General features: G+C 43.6%; 1 protein-coding gene across 1 annotated transcript; it reads left to right on the top strand.

Annotated features, from left to right (window-relative positions):
• Positions 1-2,917: 2,917 nt before the first annotated feature.
• LOC123580389 (signal-regulatory protein beta-1-like) lies at positions 2,918-12,885 on the top strand. The gene is made up of 3 exons (XM_045445065.1): positions 2,918-3,019; positions 11,279-11,635; positions 12,333-12,885. The coding sequence occupies exons 1-3, from the start codon at positions 2,950-2,952 to the stop codon at positions 12,818-12,820; spliced, it is 915 nt and encodes a 304-aa protein (XP_045301021.1). The 5' UTR covers positions 2,918-2,949; the 3' UTR covers positions 12,821-12,885.
• Positions 12,886-13,499: the final 614 nt, after the last annotated feature.

Genomic DNA, 13,499 nt, shown 5'->3' with positions numbered 1-13,499 from the left:
TCTCTGATTCTCTGAGGAAAACCAGTGTTTCCTGCTGCTCAATGTGCATTAATTTCATCAAATACAGTGTCATTGGGGTGTCCATCTGTTCTTCTGGGAAAACTAGATTTCCTCAGTGATGTTCTCAAGTCCAATCACATTCCATGCCATCCACTGGCCATGGAACATTCACATCTTTCCCTCAAGCTGAAACATGTGGCTTCCCTGCCATTCCCCTGCATTGGGCTGTGGTGTCAGTGTAGGGACCACAACCCAGTCTCCCTGCCTTTGGCTTAGTGTTAACCTATGTCATACTGTGACTTCCTATGAATTCTACTGAAATATATAACATCTTATAGTATTTAACAATCGTGCCGTTTTTCCTCATTGTTTTTCCTCATTCTACTGCACAGCTGAAAACCCAGTTGCAAAGAGTTCTAGAAGTCGTTAGATCATGATTTCAGAAGCCAGGAATCATAAATGCATAGAGCCTGAAAGTTGGGGTGTCCGACTAGCATGACAGTAAAACATGCTGTGTCTGGTGTAACCTCAGCTTTGCCACTTGTGACCTCGGGCAGATTACTGAGCCTCTCCAAATCCTAGTTCCTTCCTATGTAAAATCTCAGTCTCTTGGAGTCAAAAAGATGTAGAGTCTATGAATCTTAAAATGTTAGAATTACCAAATCGTAGAGTGAGTCACCTGACCTGTACGTTTTTAAATGGTATTTAATGTTCATCTTTGCACCTTACATGGCCAAAGTGGAAAAAAAAAAAAAAAAAAAGAGCAAGATTTTGAGGCTTTCGTCAATCCCATTCATTCTTTTCTGCATGCATTCCTCGATCCGACCATGCATCAAGCATGCATTCACTCAAAGCACACTCTCATTCAGCCATGCATTTACCTATGCAGGAATCTGTTAACAAGTACCTGAATCCTCCTCTGGGCAGACCCTGGGCAGATGACCCATCTCCAGGAAGTTCCAGGCTCCCACAGTGGACTTTCTATAGTAATTGTCTGCTTTCTCTGGGCTGTGTCAGTTCCCCTTACAGGGACAATGTTCCAGCTTCACCCTCCTCGGACTTGGTAGCTATTACCTGCCATGTGCAGAGATTCTATCCACATTTGAACCAAGCATATGACTGAATCTATTTGTCTAGCTCTGTCAGACGCATAAATGCCACTTCTCCAGGGGTGATGTGTTTTCTTGCAAACTGTCAAAAAGCCAGTAGAGAAATATAGTAATATATCTTGGAAGTTTGTCATATGGTGGTGATTCTTTTGGAGAATAGAACTATTATTCGATATCTCTCTGTGTATCTATTAATCTAGTATATGGTCTAGGTATAGAAGGACTTCAGTAACTGTTTTCGAGTAAACTATTCAATATTGTAATAACTATGCAATATATACACATATATGAAAAGAATTTCTCCTCTATTCCTTCAACCTTTAACATTTCTGCGATTAATAAACTGGTAAGGAGTCTGTATTTGTGTTAAATCCTTCAATATCAATTTTTAAATTAAGTTGCAAATATAAACCAAAAAGATCACACACACACACACACACACACACACACACAGTGGAATATTATTACTCAGCCATCAAAATAAAAGAAATCTTGTCATTTGCAATGATGTGGATGGAGCTAGATGTATTATGCTAAGCAAAAGAAAGTCAAAGAAAGACAAACACCATATGATTTCACCCATATGCGGAATTTAAGAAATAATAGTGATGAACATATATGAGCGGAAGGAAAAACAAAGAGAGGGAATAAAACCATGAGAGAGTCTTAATGATTAAGAACAAACTCAAAGTTGATGAAGGAAGGTGGGCTGGGGGTGGGCTAAATGGCTTTGGGGTATTAAGGAAGGCACTTGTTATCATGAGCACTGGGGGTTGAATATAATTGATGAATCACTGAAATCTACCCCTGAAACCAATCTTGCACTGTATGTTAACTAACTACACTTTAAATAAAACTTAAAAAACAAAAAACTACTTTGCCTATAAACCCCAGGGCTAAGTGAACAGCACAGGGAAATACAGTCAACAGTACTGGAATAATGTTACATGATGACAGATGGTGACTATGCATACCATGGTGAGTGTTGCATAATGCATAGAATCATCAAATTACTGTGTTGTGCACCTAAAACTAATACAGCACTGCATGTCAACCCTAAAAATAAAATTTTGTTAAATATTTCCAAAATAAAATTTGCCCTGGCATGAAAAAAAAAGAACTGGACCCATACATAATACGTATTTGGTCAAGAGACGTTTGAAAAATGTGCCAACGCAACTCAATGTGGAAAGGATAGTCTTTAGGACAAATGGTGTTGGAACAATTAGATATTCATATGTAGAAAGAAGGAGAAGATTCTTGACTGTTTCCTTATAACATAAACAAAACTTAATATTGTCTAAAGAATATTACTTTATCATAATGTGACTATACAGTATACACAAAAATACTAAGAACAACTTAATATGATCAATGGATCATAGACGTAAATTGAAAGGCTACCTATAAAACTTCTAGAAGAAACTATAGGAAAAAAACAAAACTGAATTTAATGGCCTTGGTTTAGCATAGACATTTTAGATCAGACGCAGGAAGCACAATCTATAAAAGAAAACATTGCTCCATTTGACTTCGGTAATCTCTATACCCAACTTGGGGCCTCAAGAGCGGGGAGAGGCCCCGTGCAGGGAGGAAGCATGATCTCTCCCGGGCCTCTCTCTCTCTAAAATGTGACAGGATCCCTCAGCAAGGGAGGCCTTCACTGCCTGACTTCTATTTCACAATCTAGAAGCAGATTGCTAACTCACAGCCACTTCACCCCATCATGGGCACTTCCTCTTAATCATAGGAGGAGGCAGGCTTTTCCTCTCTACAGAACAGAGAGCCTATTCTCCCCAGCACACACATTTGCACAGGGCAGGATCCCCAGACCTCCACAATGTCAGCCCCTGCCTCGGGGCCCCATCCTCCTTCTTACCTGCTGCTGCCTCTGCTGTTGGAACTCACAGGTAAGCATCCCCTTGAGGTATAATCCCCATTCCCTACCTCCTCAACCTCCCCCTATCCCTGGACCTGAAGGGCCTCCAGGTAAGGACAGGTGTGCTGTGCGGGGCTGCCACAGAAGGCCAAGGACTGGGTGTCATCTGAGAGCAGGAAATCAGGGATGGGAGCATTGTGTGTATGGATCCATCACCTGAAGCTGGTTACCAGCGATATCCAAACAGCGGGTGCTTTCATCAGCCACAAGGACAAGTGTTATGTATTAAATTATTTAATGCTCACAACACCCCCGCCTGATAGCTAGGACTCTACTCCTGATCAGCAGATGGAGAAATTCAGGCAGAGAGTGGAACTGGCCCAGTGTCACCTACCTAAGTCAGTACAGCTGCCGGGATTCACGTCCAGGCCACCCAGCTCCACGGTTCATTCTTTCCACCGTGTTATGCTGCTCGGCTTCTCGGTGGAGGCTAACTAAACAAACATCAGAAAATACAGAGAGGGAAACAGAAGAAGAGGCATCACTTACCACACTCCGAGGTCTCCAGAGTTCCAGTTCTGCTGTGTGTCCTCCCAAACTCTGGTTAACGATGTGTTGGGTGATCCTTATGCACCAAATCTTTTACTGAGCTTTCAACATGTATGACAATTTCATGAAATCCTCAAAGTGATCTGTATGCTAGCATGCTGGGCCACACTTCATGCATACTTGGGAATGCACTTGTGTGTGTACACGTAGGAGTGGGCATGAGGAAGGGTACACACATGGGCGTGTGCACACACACAGCATATTTGAAAGCGCTTTCCTTACTGTTGCCTTCACATCACGTCCACTCTACATGAAATGTACATCGAACACACGTTTGGTTAGCTGCCTCTCAGCTAGTCACCCTCTTTTTCTACTTCTTTAAACTTACTGCTCACTCTCCACCAAGCTCTTAAGGCAAGTAAACTTCCTTCTGGGTCAAACGATGAGAACTTTGTGTATTACTGCCTTGGTGGTCCTCTTCCATGCTGGATCAGAGTGAAGAGGGGAAAGGGGGATACAAGAAGTGGAGATTCCTGCCTATGCGATCTACACTGGTACTTATATCCTGATCCCAATTATCTAGCATCGGCTGATGCCTCCAGGCCTCAGGAAATCTCGTGCATAATCCCTTTCCAATTTCCTGAGCACTCACCCTGTGCCACACACACTTGGAAATGCACGCGTCTGTTATTTCCTGGGATCTTTGTATCCGAGGTAGACATTTTTGTCCCTTAGCTTACAGATAAGAAAAGTAGGCACAGAAAAGTCCAAGGTCACTCAGTGGTGAAGGCAGGGCTATGGTTTGAACTCAGGCAGTCTGAGTCTAGATCTCACGGGTCTAACCATTGCTCTTCTCAAACCCTGTGGCCCCACATCCATCCCTTGAAGTTTGCAGATCTGCCAGCGGGTGTAGGGAAGGCGATGTGGGTGAGAGCATTTGTGGTTTGCTTCTCTGGGGCTCTTCTGCTTCCTGGGTATATGCAAATGATTGTCTTCACCAAGACATCTTCATGGGACACTCGGCTTCTCATAATTTCCTGAGAAATTCTCCACTGAAAATAGACTCCAAGTTCTCAGAAAGGGATTGCCCTATGCAAATTCACACATTGCATAAATATTGACTGGATAACTACAAGGTGCCAAGAACTGTTACATGAGCTTACGAAGTACTGGTTATTAAAAGAGAGAAAGTAGTGGCCCTCGTGGAAGTTATATCATGATGAACAAAAAGACTGGAAACGATAGATATACCAATTGAGCAAATAACACAACATACCAGAAAGCGATGAGTGTTAGAAGAAACATAATAGTACAGCTGGCTAAGATAATGAGAGACTCTTTAGGGTAGGATGTATTTAAAGAGGCAGCCTGGGGGCACCTGGGTGGCTCAGTGGGTTAAGCGTCGGTTAAGCTCAGACAATGGTCTCACACTCTGTGAGTTCCAGCCCCGCGTCAGGCTCTGTGCTCACAGCTCAGAGCCTGGAGCCCGTTTCGGATTCTGTGTCTCCCTCTCTCTCTGCCTCTCCCCCGATCATGCTCTGTCTCTCCCTGTCTCAAAAATAAATAAAAACATTAAAAAAAAATTTTTTTTAAATAAAGAGGCAGCCTGGGTGGGCATCACTGAGAAGGGAGATTTGAGCAAGATTGTAAGAAGGTGGGGGTGTGGGCCATGTGATCTTCTGGAAGAAAAGCCTTCCTGTACAGTATGGGAACAGCATGTGCACATGCCCTGACCCTCCCGCTCTGTTCAAGGATTTGGGCTTTTACTCTGAGTGAAACGGTTGCCATTGCAAAGTTTTGAAGACACAAGTGGCATGATGCGACATGCGTTTTAACTTATTCTAGGATTTGGTTGAGATTAGACTACCACAGGGCATACACAGAAGGAACTAGAGCATTCAAGAGCTTCCTGCATTCGTGCAAACAAGGACATATGGTGTGCACCAAGACAGCAGCCAGGACAGAAAGGGGAAAGAGGTCAGATTGTGGGTGCATGCCGAAGGAGAGACCACAGGATCTCCTGATACACAGGATTTGGGGTGGAAAGAGAGGCTCCCGAGGGTTTGGATGGACCTGAGCGTCGGGGAGAATAAAGGTGCCTCCGCTGAGATGTACAAGGACGTGCTGGAAACCGAGTTCAGTTTGGGACGAGTTAACTGTGAGAAGTTTACCTCTATCGAAGTAAAGTGGTGAGTGGCTGGTCAGACATACAAATCCAGAGTTCAAGGGCAAGGCCTGGGCCACACAGGGAAATATGAGGATTACAGATACACAGATGGCAGAGTTTACACCTCTCCCTGGCTCCTCTTGACCCTCTAATCCCTCTCACCTCCTCCCCCCACCCCCCTGTTCCCTCCATTTCCTTCCCCAAGATGCATGCCTATTTCTTCCCGTTTGTCTTAGCAGTTCGGCTTCCTCACCCCACCTTTCCTCTCCAGACTTACAAATCAAACCACCTGATGCTCTTGGCACACCCAAGACTTGCCTGTGATAGCATGCACCCTCCTTAGGAGGCATGGTTGGTTTCAAATTGTGCTCAGTGCAGGGTTTTACCAGCTCACACTCTGTAAGAGCGAACCACACCTTTTCTCCCTGAGTAGCTAAGAAATAGAAAAGAACACAGGATGTATGTATGTGTGGTTTCCAGTAGCCCTCTCCTCTGATTTATATGCCTGCCTAGTTTTTAGGACACTTCAAGAGGAAGGAAATATTTTGTATTTCTCTATGTCTCGAGAGATTGGCTAGTCACTTAGGCAGTGAAATCCAACTGTAAAGTCTTGCACTTGCAGTGAAATGAATGCCCCCAAAATGACTGTGTCCCTTCAATGTATAACTCAATGTCCCGACATAGGCCACCTCCCACAACTCTTTTCAGAACACGGAAAAATTTGCAGACTACTATTTCCTTTGTTTAGGTGTTCCCATGGTGCTATGTCCTCCTTCAAGGACATGTTTCTCAAATCTACCAGTCCCTGGAACAATACATTTTCTTTGTCCTCGAGCCATTTAGTCCAACTCAAAGGCTCTACATGGGGCGATCACCTTCTCTGAAGCCGTATTTCTAATTATGCTAAACTACACATCACATAAAATCTACCCTCTCACCATTTTTAAGGGTGTAAGCCAGTGGCCTCACGTACATTCACAAAGTTGGGAAGTCAGCACCACTGTGCATTTCAGGAACTTTTTCCACAACCGAAGCAGACACTTTGCATCCATTAAACAAGAATTCTCCATTCCGTCTTCCCCCACAGCCACCGATAATCTCTATTTTATTTTTTTGTATCTATGAATCTGTCTCTTGTAGATACTTCATGTAAGTAGAATCATATGCCTGTCCTTTTGTATTTGGCATATTTCACTGAAAGTGATATTTTTTTAGGTTGATCCATTGTATAGTACATATCAGACTCTCACTGCTTATTAAGGTTGAATAGAAGAAGTCCAGTGTATATATCTACATCAACACCTTTTATCCACTCATCTATGGATAGATATGAATTTTTTCTGCTACCTTTTGGTTATCATGAAAAATACTGTTATGAACACGGATGGACAAAGATCTGAGTACACACCAGTAATTTGGGGGGTGTTTGCCTAAGAATGGAACATTCTGATCATATGGTAAATTCTATATTTCAATTTTAGTGAAAACACCAGTTTCCACAGTGACTGCACCATTTTTTATTCCTACCGACGATGTACGATGGTTTCAACTTATCCACAGCTTACCCAATCCTTTTATCCTGATTTTTTATTTTCTTGTATGTATTTGGGTTTTGCTTTATTTTGTTTTTGGTAAAAGCCATTCTCAGGGAAAGTGGTATCTCACTGTGGTTTGGATTTTCATTTTTCTAATGACTAGTGATGTCCAACATCTTTTCATGTGCTTACTCACCACTTGAATATCTTATTTGAGGAAATGTCTATTGGAGTCCTAGGTCCTTTTTCTCAACTGGGCTGTTCATTATTTCGTTGTTGAATTGTACGAGTTCTTTTTATATGCTGGTTATTGATCCTTTCGGAGACATATGCTTTGCAAATATTTCCTCCCATTCTGTGAGTTCTCTTTCACTTTTGATTTTGTCCTCTGCTGCCTGAAAGTTTTGTTTTTGTTTTTTTTTTTTTAATTTACTTATTTATTTTAAGAGAGACAGCACAGAAGTAGGGGAGGGACAGAAAGAGAGAGTGACAGACAATGCTAAGCAGGCTCTGCGCCACCAGCACAGAGCCCAATGGAGGGCTTGAATCCATGAACCATGAGATTATTACCTGAGCCTGAGTTAGGCACATACTGGACTGAGCCATCCAGGGACCCCTGCAACAATTTTTTTTAATTTTCGTAAAGTCCATTTTAAATATGTTTTAGTTTGCTATGTTTGCTTTTAGTTTCTTATACAATAAATCATTGCCAAATCCAATATCACAATTTTTCCCTACAGTTTTTTCTCTGAAAATTTGTTTGATTTATTGATTTATTGATTTAGCTCTTGTATTTAGGTCCCTTCATCCAATTTGAGCTCATTGTTCTATACAGAGTACGGTGAGGGTTCAACTTCCTTATTTGGATGTAGATACTCAGTTTTCCCGTGTTTCTTTTCATGTTGAAAAGATCACTCTTTCCCCCACTGAATGGTCTTGGCACTCTTGTTGAAAATCATTTGACCATATATGTGAGGGTTTATTGTTAGGCTCTCCATTCAATTCCATTGCTCTATATCTCTATTCCTTTTCAGTACTACAGTACTCTAATTATTATACTATGTAGTAGGTTTTTAAATCAAGGAGTATGAGTTTCCCAACTATTTTCTTTTCCAGGATTGTTTGGTGATCTGAGACCCTTCAAACTGCGTATGAATTCTAGAATGGGCTTTTCCATTTCTGCAAAAAAAAAAAAAAAAAAAAAAACTGCCATGGGGGTTTTGATAACAATTGTATTGAATCTGTAGATCGCTTTAGGTAGTATTGACATCTTAACAATATGAAGTCTTCCAATGCACGAACAGAGGAAGTTTTTCCATTTATTTATGTCTTCTTTCATTTCTTTCAGCAAAATTGTTTTACACTTTTTGGTGTACAGCCTTTCATCCCCATGAAAACAATTTACTACTAAGTATGATGTTAGTGCAAGTGGAATTGTTTGCTAATTTCCTTTTTGAATTGGTCACCACTCACTTAGAGAAATGCACTTGAGTCTTGACTGTTGATATTGGTTTTGACTGTTGATATTGGTTTTATTTTTCCTCTAAGATTTTATTTAAACTCAAGATAGTTAACACCCACTGTAGTCTTGGCTTCAGGAGTAAAACCCAGTGATTCATCTCTAACATATGACACCCAGTGCTCATCTCAAAGAGTGATCTCCTTAATTTCCATCACACATTTAACCCATCCCCCCATCTCTCTCCCCTCCAGCAACCTTCAGTATGTTCTCTGTATTTAAGAGTCTCTTATGGTTTGCCTCCCTCTCTCTTATCTCATTTTTCCTTCCCTTCCCCTATGTTCATCTGTTGAGTTTCTCAAATTCCATGTAGGAGTGAGCTCATTTGGTATCTTTGTCTGACTTATTTCACTTGGCATAATACCCTCTAGTTCCATCCATGTCGTCACAAATGGCAAGATTTCATTCTTTTTTTATTTAAATAAAATTTATTGTCAAATTGGTTTCCGTACAACGTCCAGTGCTCATGCAACAAGTGCCCGTATTCATATACATTGTATTATAGTATTTACTATGTATATTGTAGGTCACTATATAGTATATATATTAGTGTATTATATGTATATAGTATTATATACATTGCATGTATGTATGTATGTGTGTGTGTGTGTATACACACACACACACACACACACACACACATACATGTATGTATATATATACACACACATACCACATCTTCTTTATCCATTCATCAGTTGATGGATACTTTGGCTCTTTCCATAACTTGGCTATTGTTGACAGTGCTGCTATAAACATTGGGATTCATAAGCCCCTTTGATTCAGCATTTTTGTATCCTTTGGATCAATACCTAGTAGTGCAATTTCTGGGTCATAAGGTAGTGCTATGATTAATTTTTTTTACGTACCTCCATATTGTTTTCTAAGGTGGCCACACCAGTCTGGATTCCCACCGACAGTGCAAAAGGGTTCCCCTCTGTTGTTTTTTTTTTTTTTTTCACATTTTATTTATATATAGCATAGAGATACTACTCCTTTTTATTTCCTTCATTCTGCTACCTTCTGGTTTATGTTTCCTCTTCTTTTTCTGATTTCTCAAGGTCCATAGTTGTTAACTGAATTGTGATCTTTCCTCTCTTTAAATGTAGGCATTACAGCCATAAATTTCCCTCTAGAGCTGCTTTCACTGCAGACTGTAGTTTGGGGAAGTTGTGTTTCCATTTTCATTCATCTCAAGGTGTTCTCTAAATTCCCTTGTGATTCCTTTTTGCTTAAGTTTTTATTTTTAAGAAGGAGTTGTTTTGTTTCTATATATTTGAGAATGTCCAGTTTCTGGTTCTGTTGTTGATTTCTCATTTTATTTCACAAACTATTTCACCAGTTCACTGCTTGAAAAGACTTTCTTCCAGATTCCAGTAAGTTGCCTGCTTCTTAGCCTGTATAACAATGGTTCATACAAAGGTTTTTTATAGTAACTGGTTTCTGTAATACTCTGTGGATACATATGTGGTAAAAAGAACAATATCCCCCCTCAAAGAAGTCCATATTATAATACCTAGAACCTGTGAATAGTTTTCTCTTACATGGCAAAAGAGATTTTGCAGAAGTGATTAACTCAAGACTATTAAATGGGGAGATTATCCGAGATTATCAAAGTGGCCCAAATATATTCACAAGAGTCCTTATAAGAATGAGGCATGGAAATCAAAGTTAAAGAAGGACAGGTGACAAGATAGGCAAGAATCTGGAGTGATTGGAAGATGGGAAACCATGAGAAAAAGATTGTGGGCAGCTTCTAGAATTTGGAAAGACAAAGACAATAACTCCAGAAGAAACGCAGCTCAGCTGACCCTTGATTTTAACCCAGCAACACCAATTTTGGACTTCTGACCTCAAGAATTGGAAGATAATAAACTTCTGTAGGTTTTGGCATTAAGTTTTTAAAAGTGTTGCAATAGCATTCAGAAACTAAAATGATTACGATATGAGGGGGAAAAAACCACCTATTTTTGAATGTTCTACTTCTTATGAAACTACATGCTTATGGAGTGTTTAAAGCTCTGCCCATCACTGTCTCTCAAGCATCCAGGCTGCTGAGACAGACCCCAGCATGTACACGTGCTTGTGAAGGAGGGAAGTTGATCCATAGAGGTTCCAGAAGTTAAACACACAGCCCAGAAACTACATCCATCACTTCCGCTCACACACAATGGTCTAAAGAAGTCTCACGGCCCCACTGAATGCAAAAGATCAGAGAGTGTAACACCCCAAGGGGCCAGAACACAGACATGCAGGATCATTCGGCGAAGCACGACACTTTCAGAGAGGGCTGGGGCCGTCCGCCTGCCGTGTGCCACATCACTGAATCTCTCTGTGTTTTGCTTTCCTCGTCTGTAACAGGGTCCCGTGTGACAGGCTCATCGCGAGGGCTACATGCCGTGTACACGCAGCGGGCTGGACTCACGGTGTGCACTCAGTGAAAGCTGTTGTGGATAAACACTTGAGCGGACGGACAGGATCAAACAAGGATCATAAGTAGCTGTTTTGTTCTCCCTCCAGGTGTGGCAGGTGAGGCGGAACTGCAGGTGATCCAGCCCGAGAAGTCGGTGTCTGTGGCAGCCGGACAGACGGCCACTCTTCACTGCACCCTGACCTCCCTGCAGCCCGCTGGGAAAGTCGACTGGTTCAGGGGCACAAGGCCAGGCCGGGAGTTAATCTTCAGTTTCAGAGGAGACCCTCACTCCCCTCGAGTAACAAATGTTACAGACGTCACAAAGCGAAACAACATGGACTTTTCCATCCGCATCAGTAACATCACCACAGAAGACACGGGAACCTACTACTGTGTGAAGTTCCAGAAAGGGAACCCCGATGTGGAGTTTAAGTCTGGACCAGGCACCCAGGTCATCGTGAGCGGTGAGTATCGCTCCTTCCCCTGGTTGTGACAACAAGTCAGTAAGAATGCCCTCCACTGTCTGAGCAACAGATAAGGATCAGGTGCTTTGGCGGGTGCCCCTGAATGAGCCCCTTCCACGGATCAGGAAAGTTGAGGCCTGGAGAGGTTGTGCTATTTGCTGAAGGCCCCACGGCTGCTAAACGGTGGGAAAATCTGGAACCGCGGTCTGCAGGTTCCCAGCTCTTCCCTTTTCCAATCATGACCAGCCCTCTGGTTCCCAGGGTGAGAGACTGAAAGTCTGGGAGACATGCTAGTCACAAGGCCCATCCTCACATCTGCCTCCAAATAGCACTCATGTCGATGTGTCCAGAATCCTCTACACTCGGCATTTACTAAGCACCTGCTATGTGCAAGCTCTGTTCTGGGTACTGTAGGAGGAGGAGGTGGACACCGAGAGTGACACCCACCAGAAATGTCCTTCCGGTGCCCAGATTGGTAGGAAGTCCCCTGGGAGAGAAGACAAGGGGGACTTTGAACTTAGGCTGGAATTGCACGCGGGCCCTGCCCCTGACTCAGTCAGTCTCCGACACCGCCCTCCCAACACTATCAGCAGGGCTAAAAAATAATCCATGCGAGGGTTCTGCACAGTGTCACATGCCTGTCGTTGCTGAGGATGACCAGAGTCATGCTTACTGCTCGTAAATGCTCCTCTTGTAGCCAAACCCTCTCCCCCCGTGGTGTCGGGCCCCACGGCCAGGGCCACACCTGAGCAGACTGTGAGCTTCACCTGCGAGTCCCACGGCTTCTTCCCCAGAAACATCACCCTGAAATGGTTCAAAAACGGGAAGGAGCTGGCGGCCTCCCAGACCACCGTGGACCCAGAGGGAGACAGCGCTTCCTACAGCATCTTCAGCACAACCACGCTGCCGCTGGCCCCGGGGGACGTTCGCTCCCAGGTCACCTGCGAGGTGGCCCACGTGACCCTGCAGGGGGACCCCCCTCTTCGTGGGACTGCCAACTTGTGCGAGACCCTCCGAGGTAGATGCCCGTCACCCCCGGCCCAAGCCCAGCTGCGGCCCCCAAGCCTCCCAGCCTGCCCCTCCCCCACTCCGTGCTCCCAGCCTTCCATTCCCTGGAACCTGCCTCCTGACAGACCCTCCCAACCACCGGGCACCCAGGGGTACCGTCACCTCCTCCTGTTTTAACGGCAGTTCCGGGTGAACACCTACCGTGCTAGGTAGTTTGATTTACTTTCCCATAGCCACTCCAATTATTGAACACCTACTGTAATCCAGCCACTGTGTGCTTGGTGATTTCATGGATTTTGCTAGTTATTCGATTCCAAATGCATGCTGGGGGCTCAATTTCACTCATCATTACCCTAATAGGAGCTACCAGTAGGTACCTTGAGCACCTACTGTGTACTGGGCACTGTGCTTAGGGATTTCATTCACATGCAAAGCCTACCCTCAGTGTTTGAGCACCAGCTGTATGCCTAGCACTGATCTGGGTGATTCCCTTGCTGCGTGGGGGGAGCTAAGTTCTCGAGCCCCTCCCCAGTGATGTGTCTGTTTCATGAGGTCAGAGCTTCTGCTCTGTGCTGTTTCAGTTCCACCCACCTTGGAGGTTGCCCAGCAACCCATGACAGGGGATCAGGTGATTGTCATTTGCCAAGTGAAGAAGTTCTACCCCCAGCGCCTCCAGCTGACTTGGTTGGAGAACAACATATCCAAAACAGAAACCACCTTTAGCCTCATAGAGAACAAGGATGGGACCTTCAACTGGACGAGCTTGTTCCTGGTGAATTTATCTACCCACACAGAGGATGTGGTGGTCACCTGCCAGGTGCAGCATGATGGGCAGCAGGCAGTCACCAAAAGGCAT

The sequence above is a fragment of the Leopardus geoffroyi genome, chromosome A3 (genome assembly GCF_018350155.1).
Source record: "Leopardus geoffroyi isolate Oge1 chromosome A3, O.geoffroyi_Oge1_pat1.0, whole genome shotgun sequence".
NCBI classification, from domain to species: Eukaryota; Metazoa; Chordata; class Mammalia; order Carnivora; family Felidae; genus Leopardus; species Leopardus geoffroyi.
Note: the sequence above shows the minus strand (reverse complement) of the source record. Positions and strands in the feature narration are given on the sequence as shown.

What these genes read in the sequence shown, in the direction of transcription:
- LOC123580389 (XM_045445065.1), top strand. Translation starts at nt 2,950, where the DNA reads ATGTCAGCCCCTGCCTCGGGGCCCCATCCTCCTTCTTACCTGCTGCTG. An exon ending in TCTGCTGTTGGAACTCACAG is followed by an intron (nt 3,020 to 11,278) that starts GTAAGCATCCCC and finishes TTCTCCCTCCAG; the next exon opens with GTGTGGCAGGTGAGGCGGAA. An exon ending in CACCCAGGTCATCGTGAGCG is followed by an intron (nt 11,636 to 12,332) that starts GTGAGTATCGCT and finishes CTCCTCTTGTAG; the next exon opens with CCAAACCCTCTCCCCCCGTG.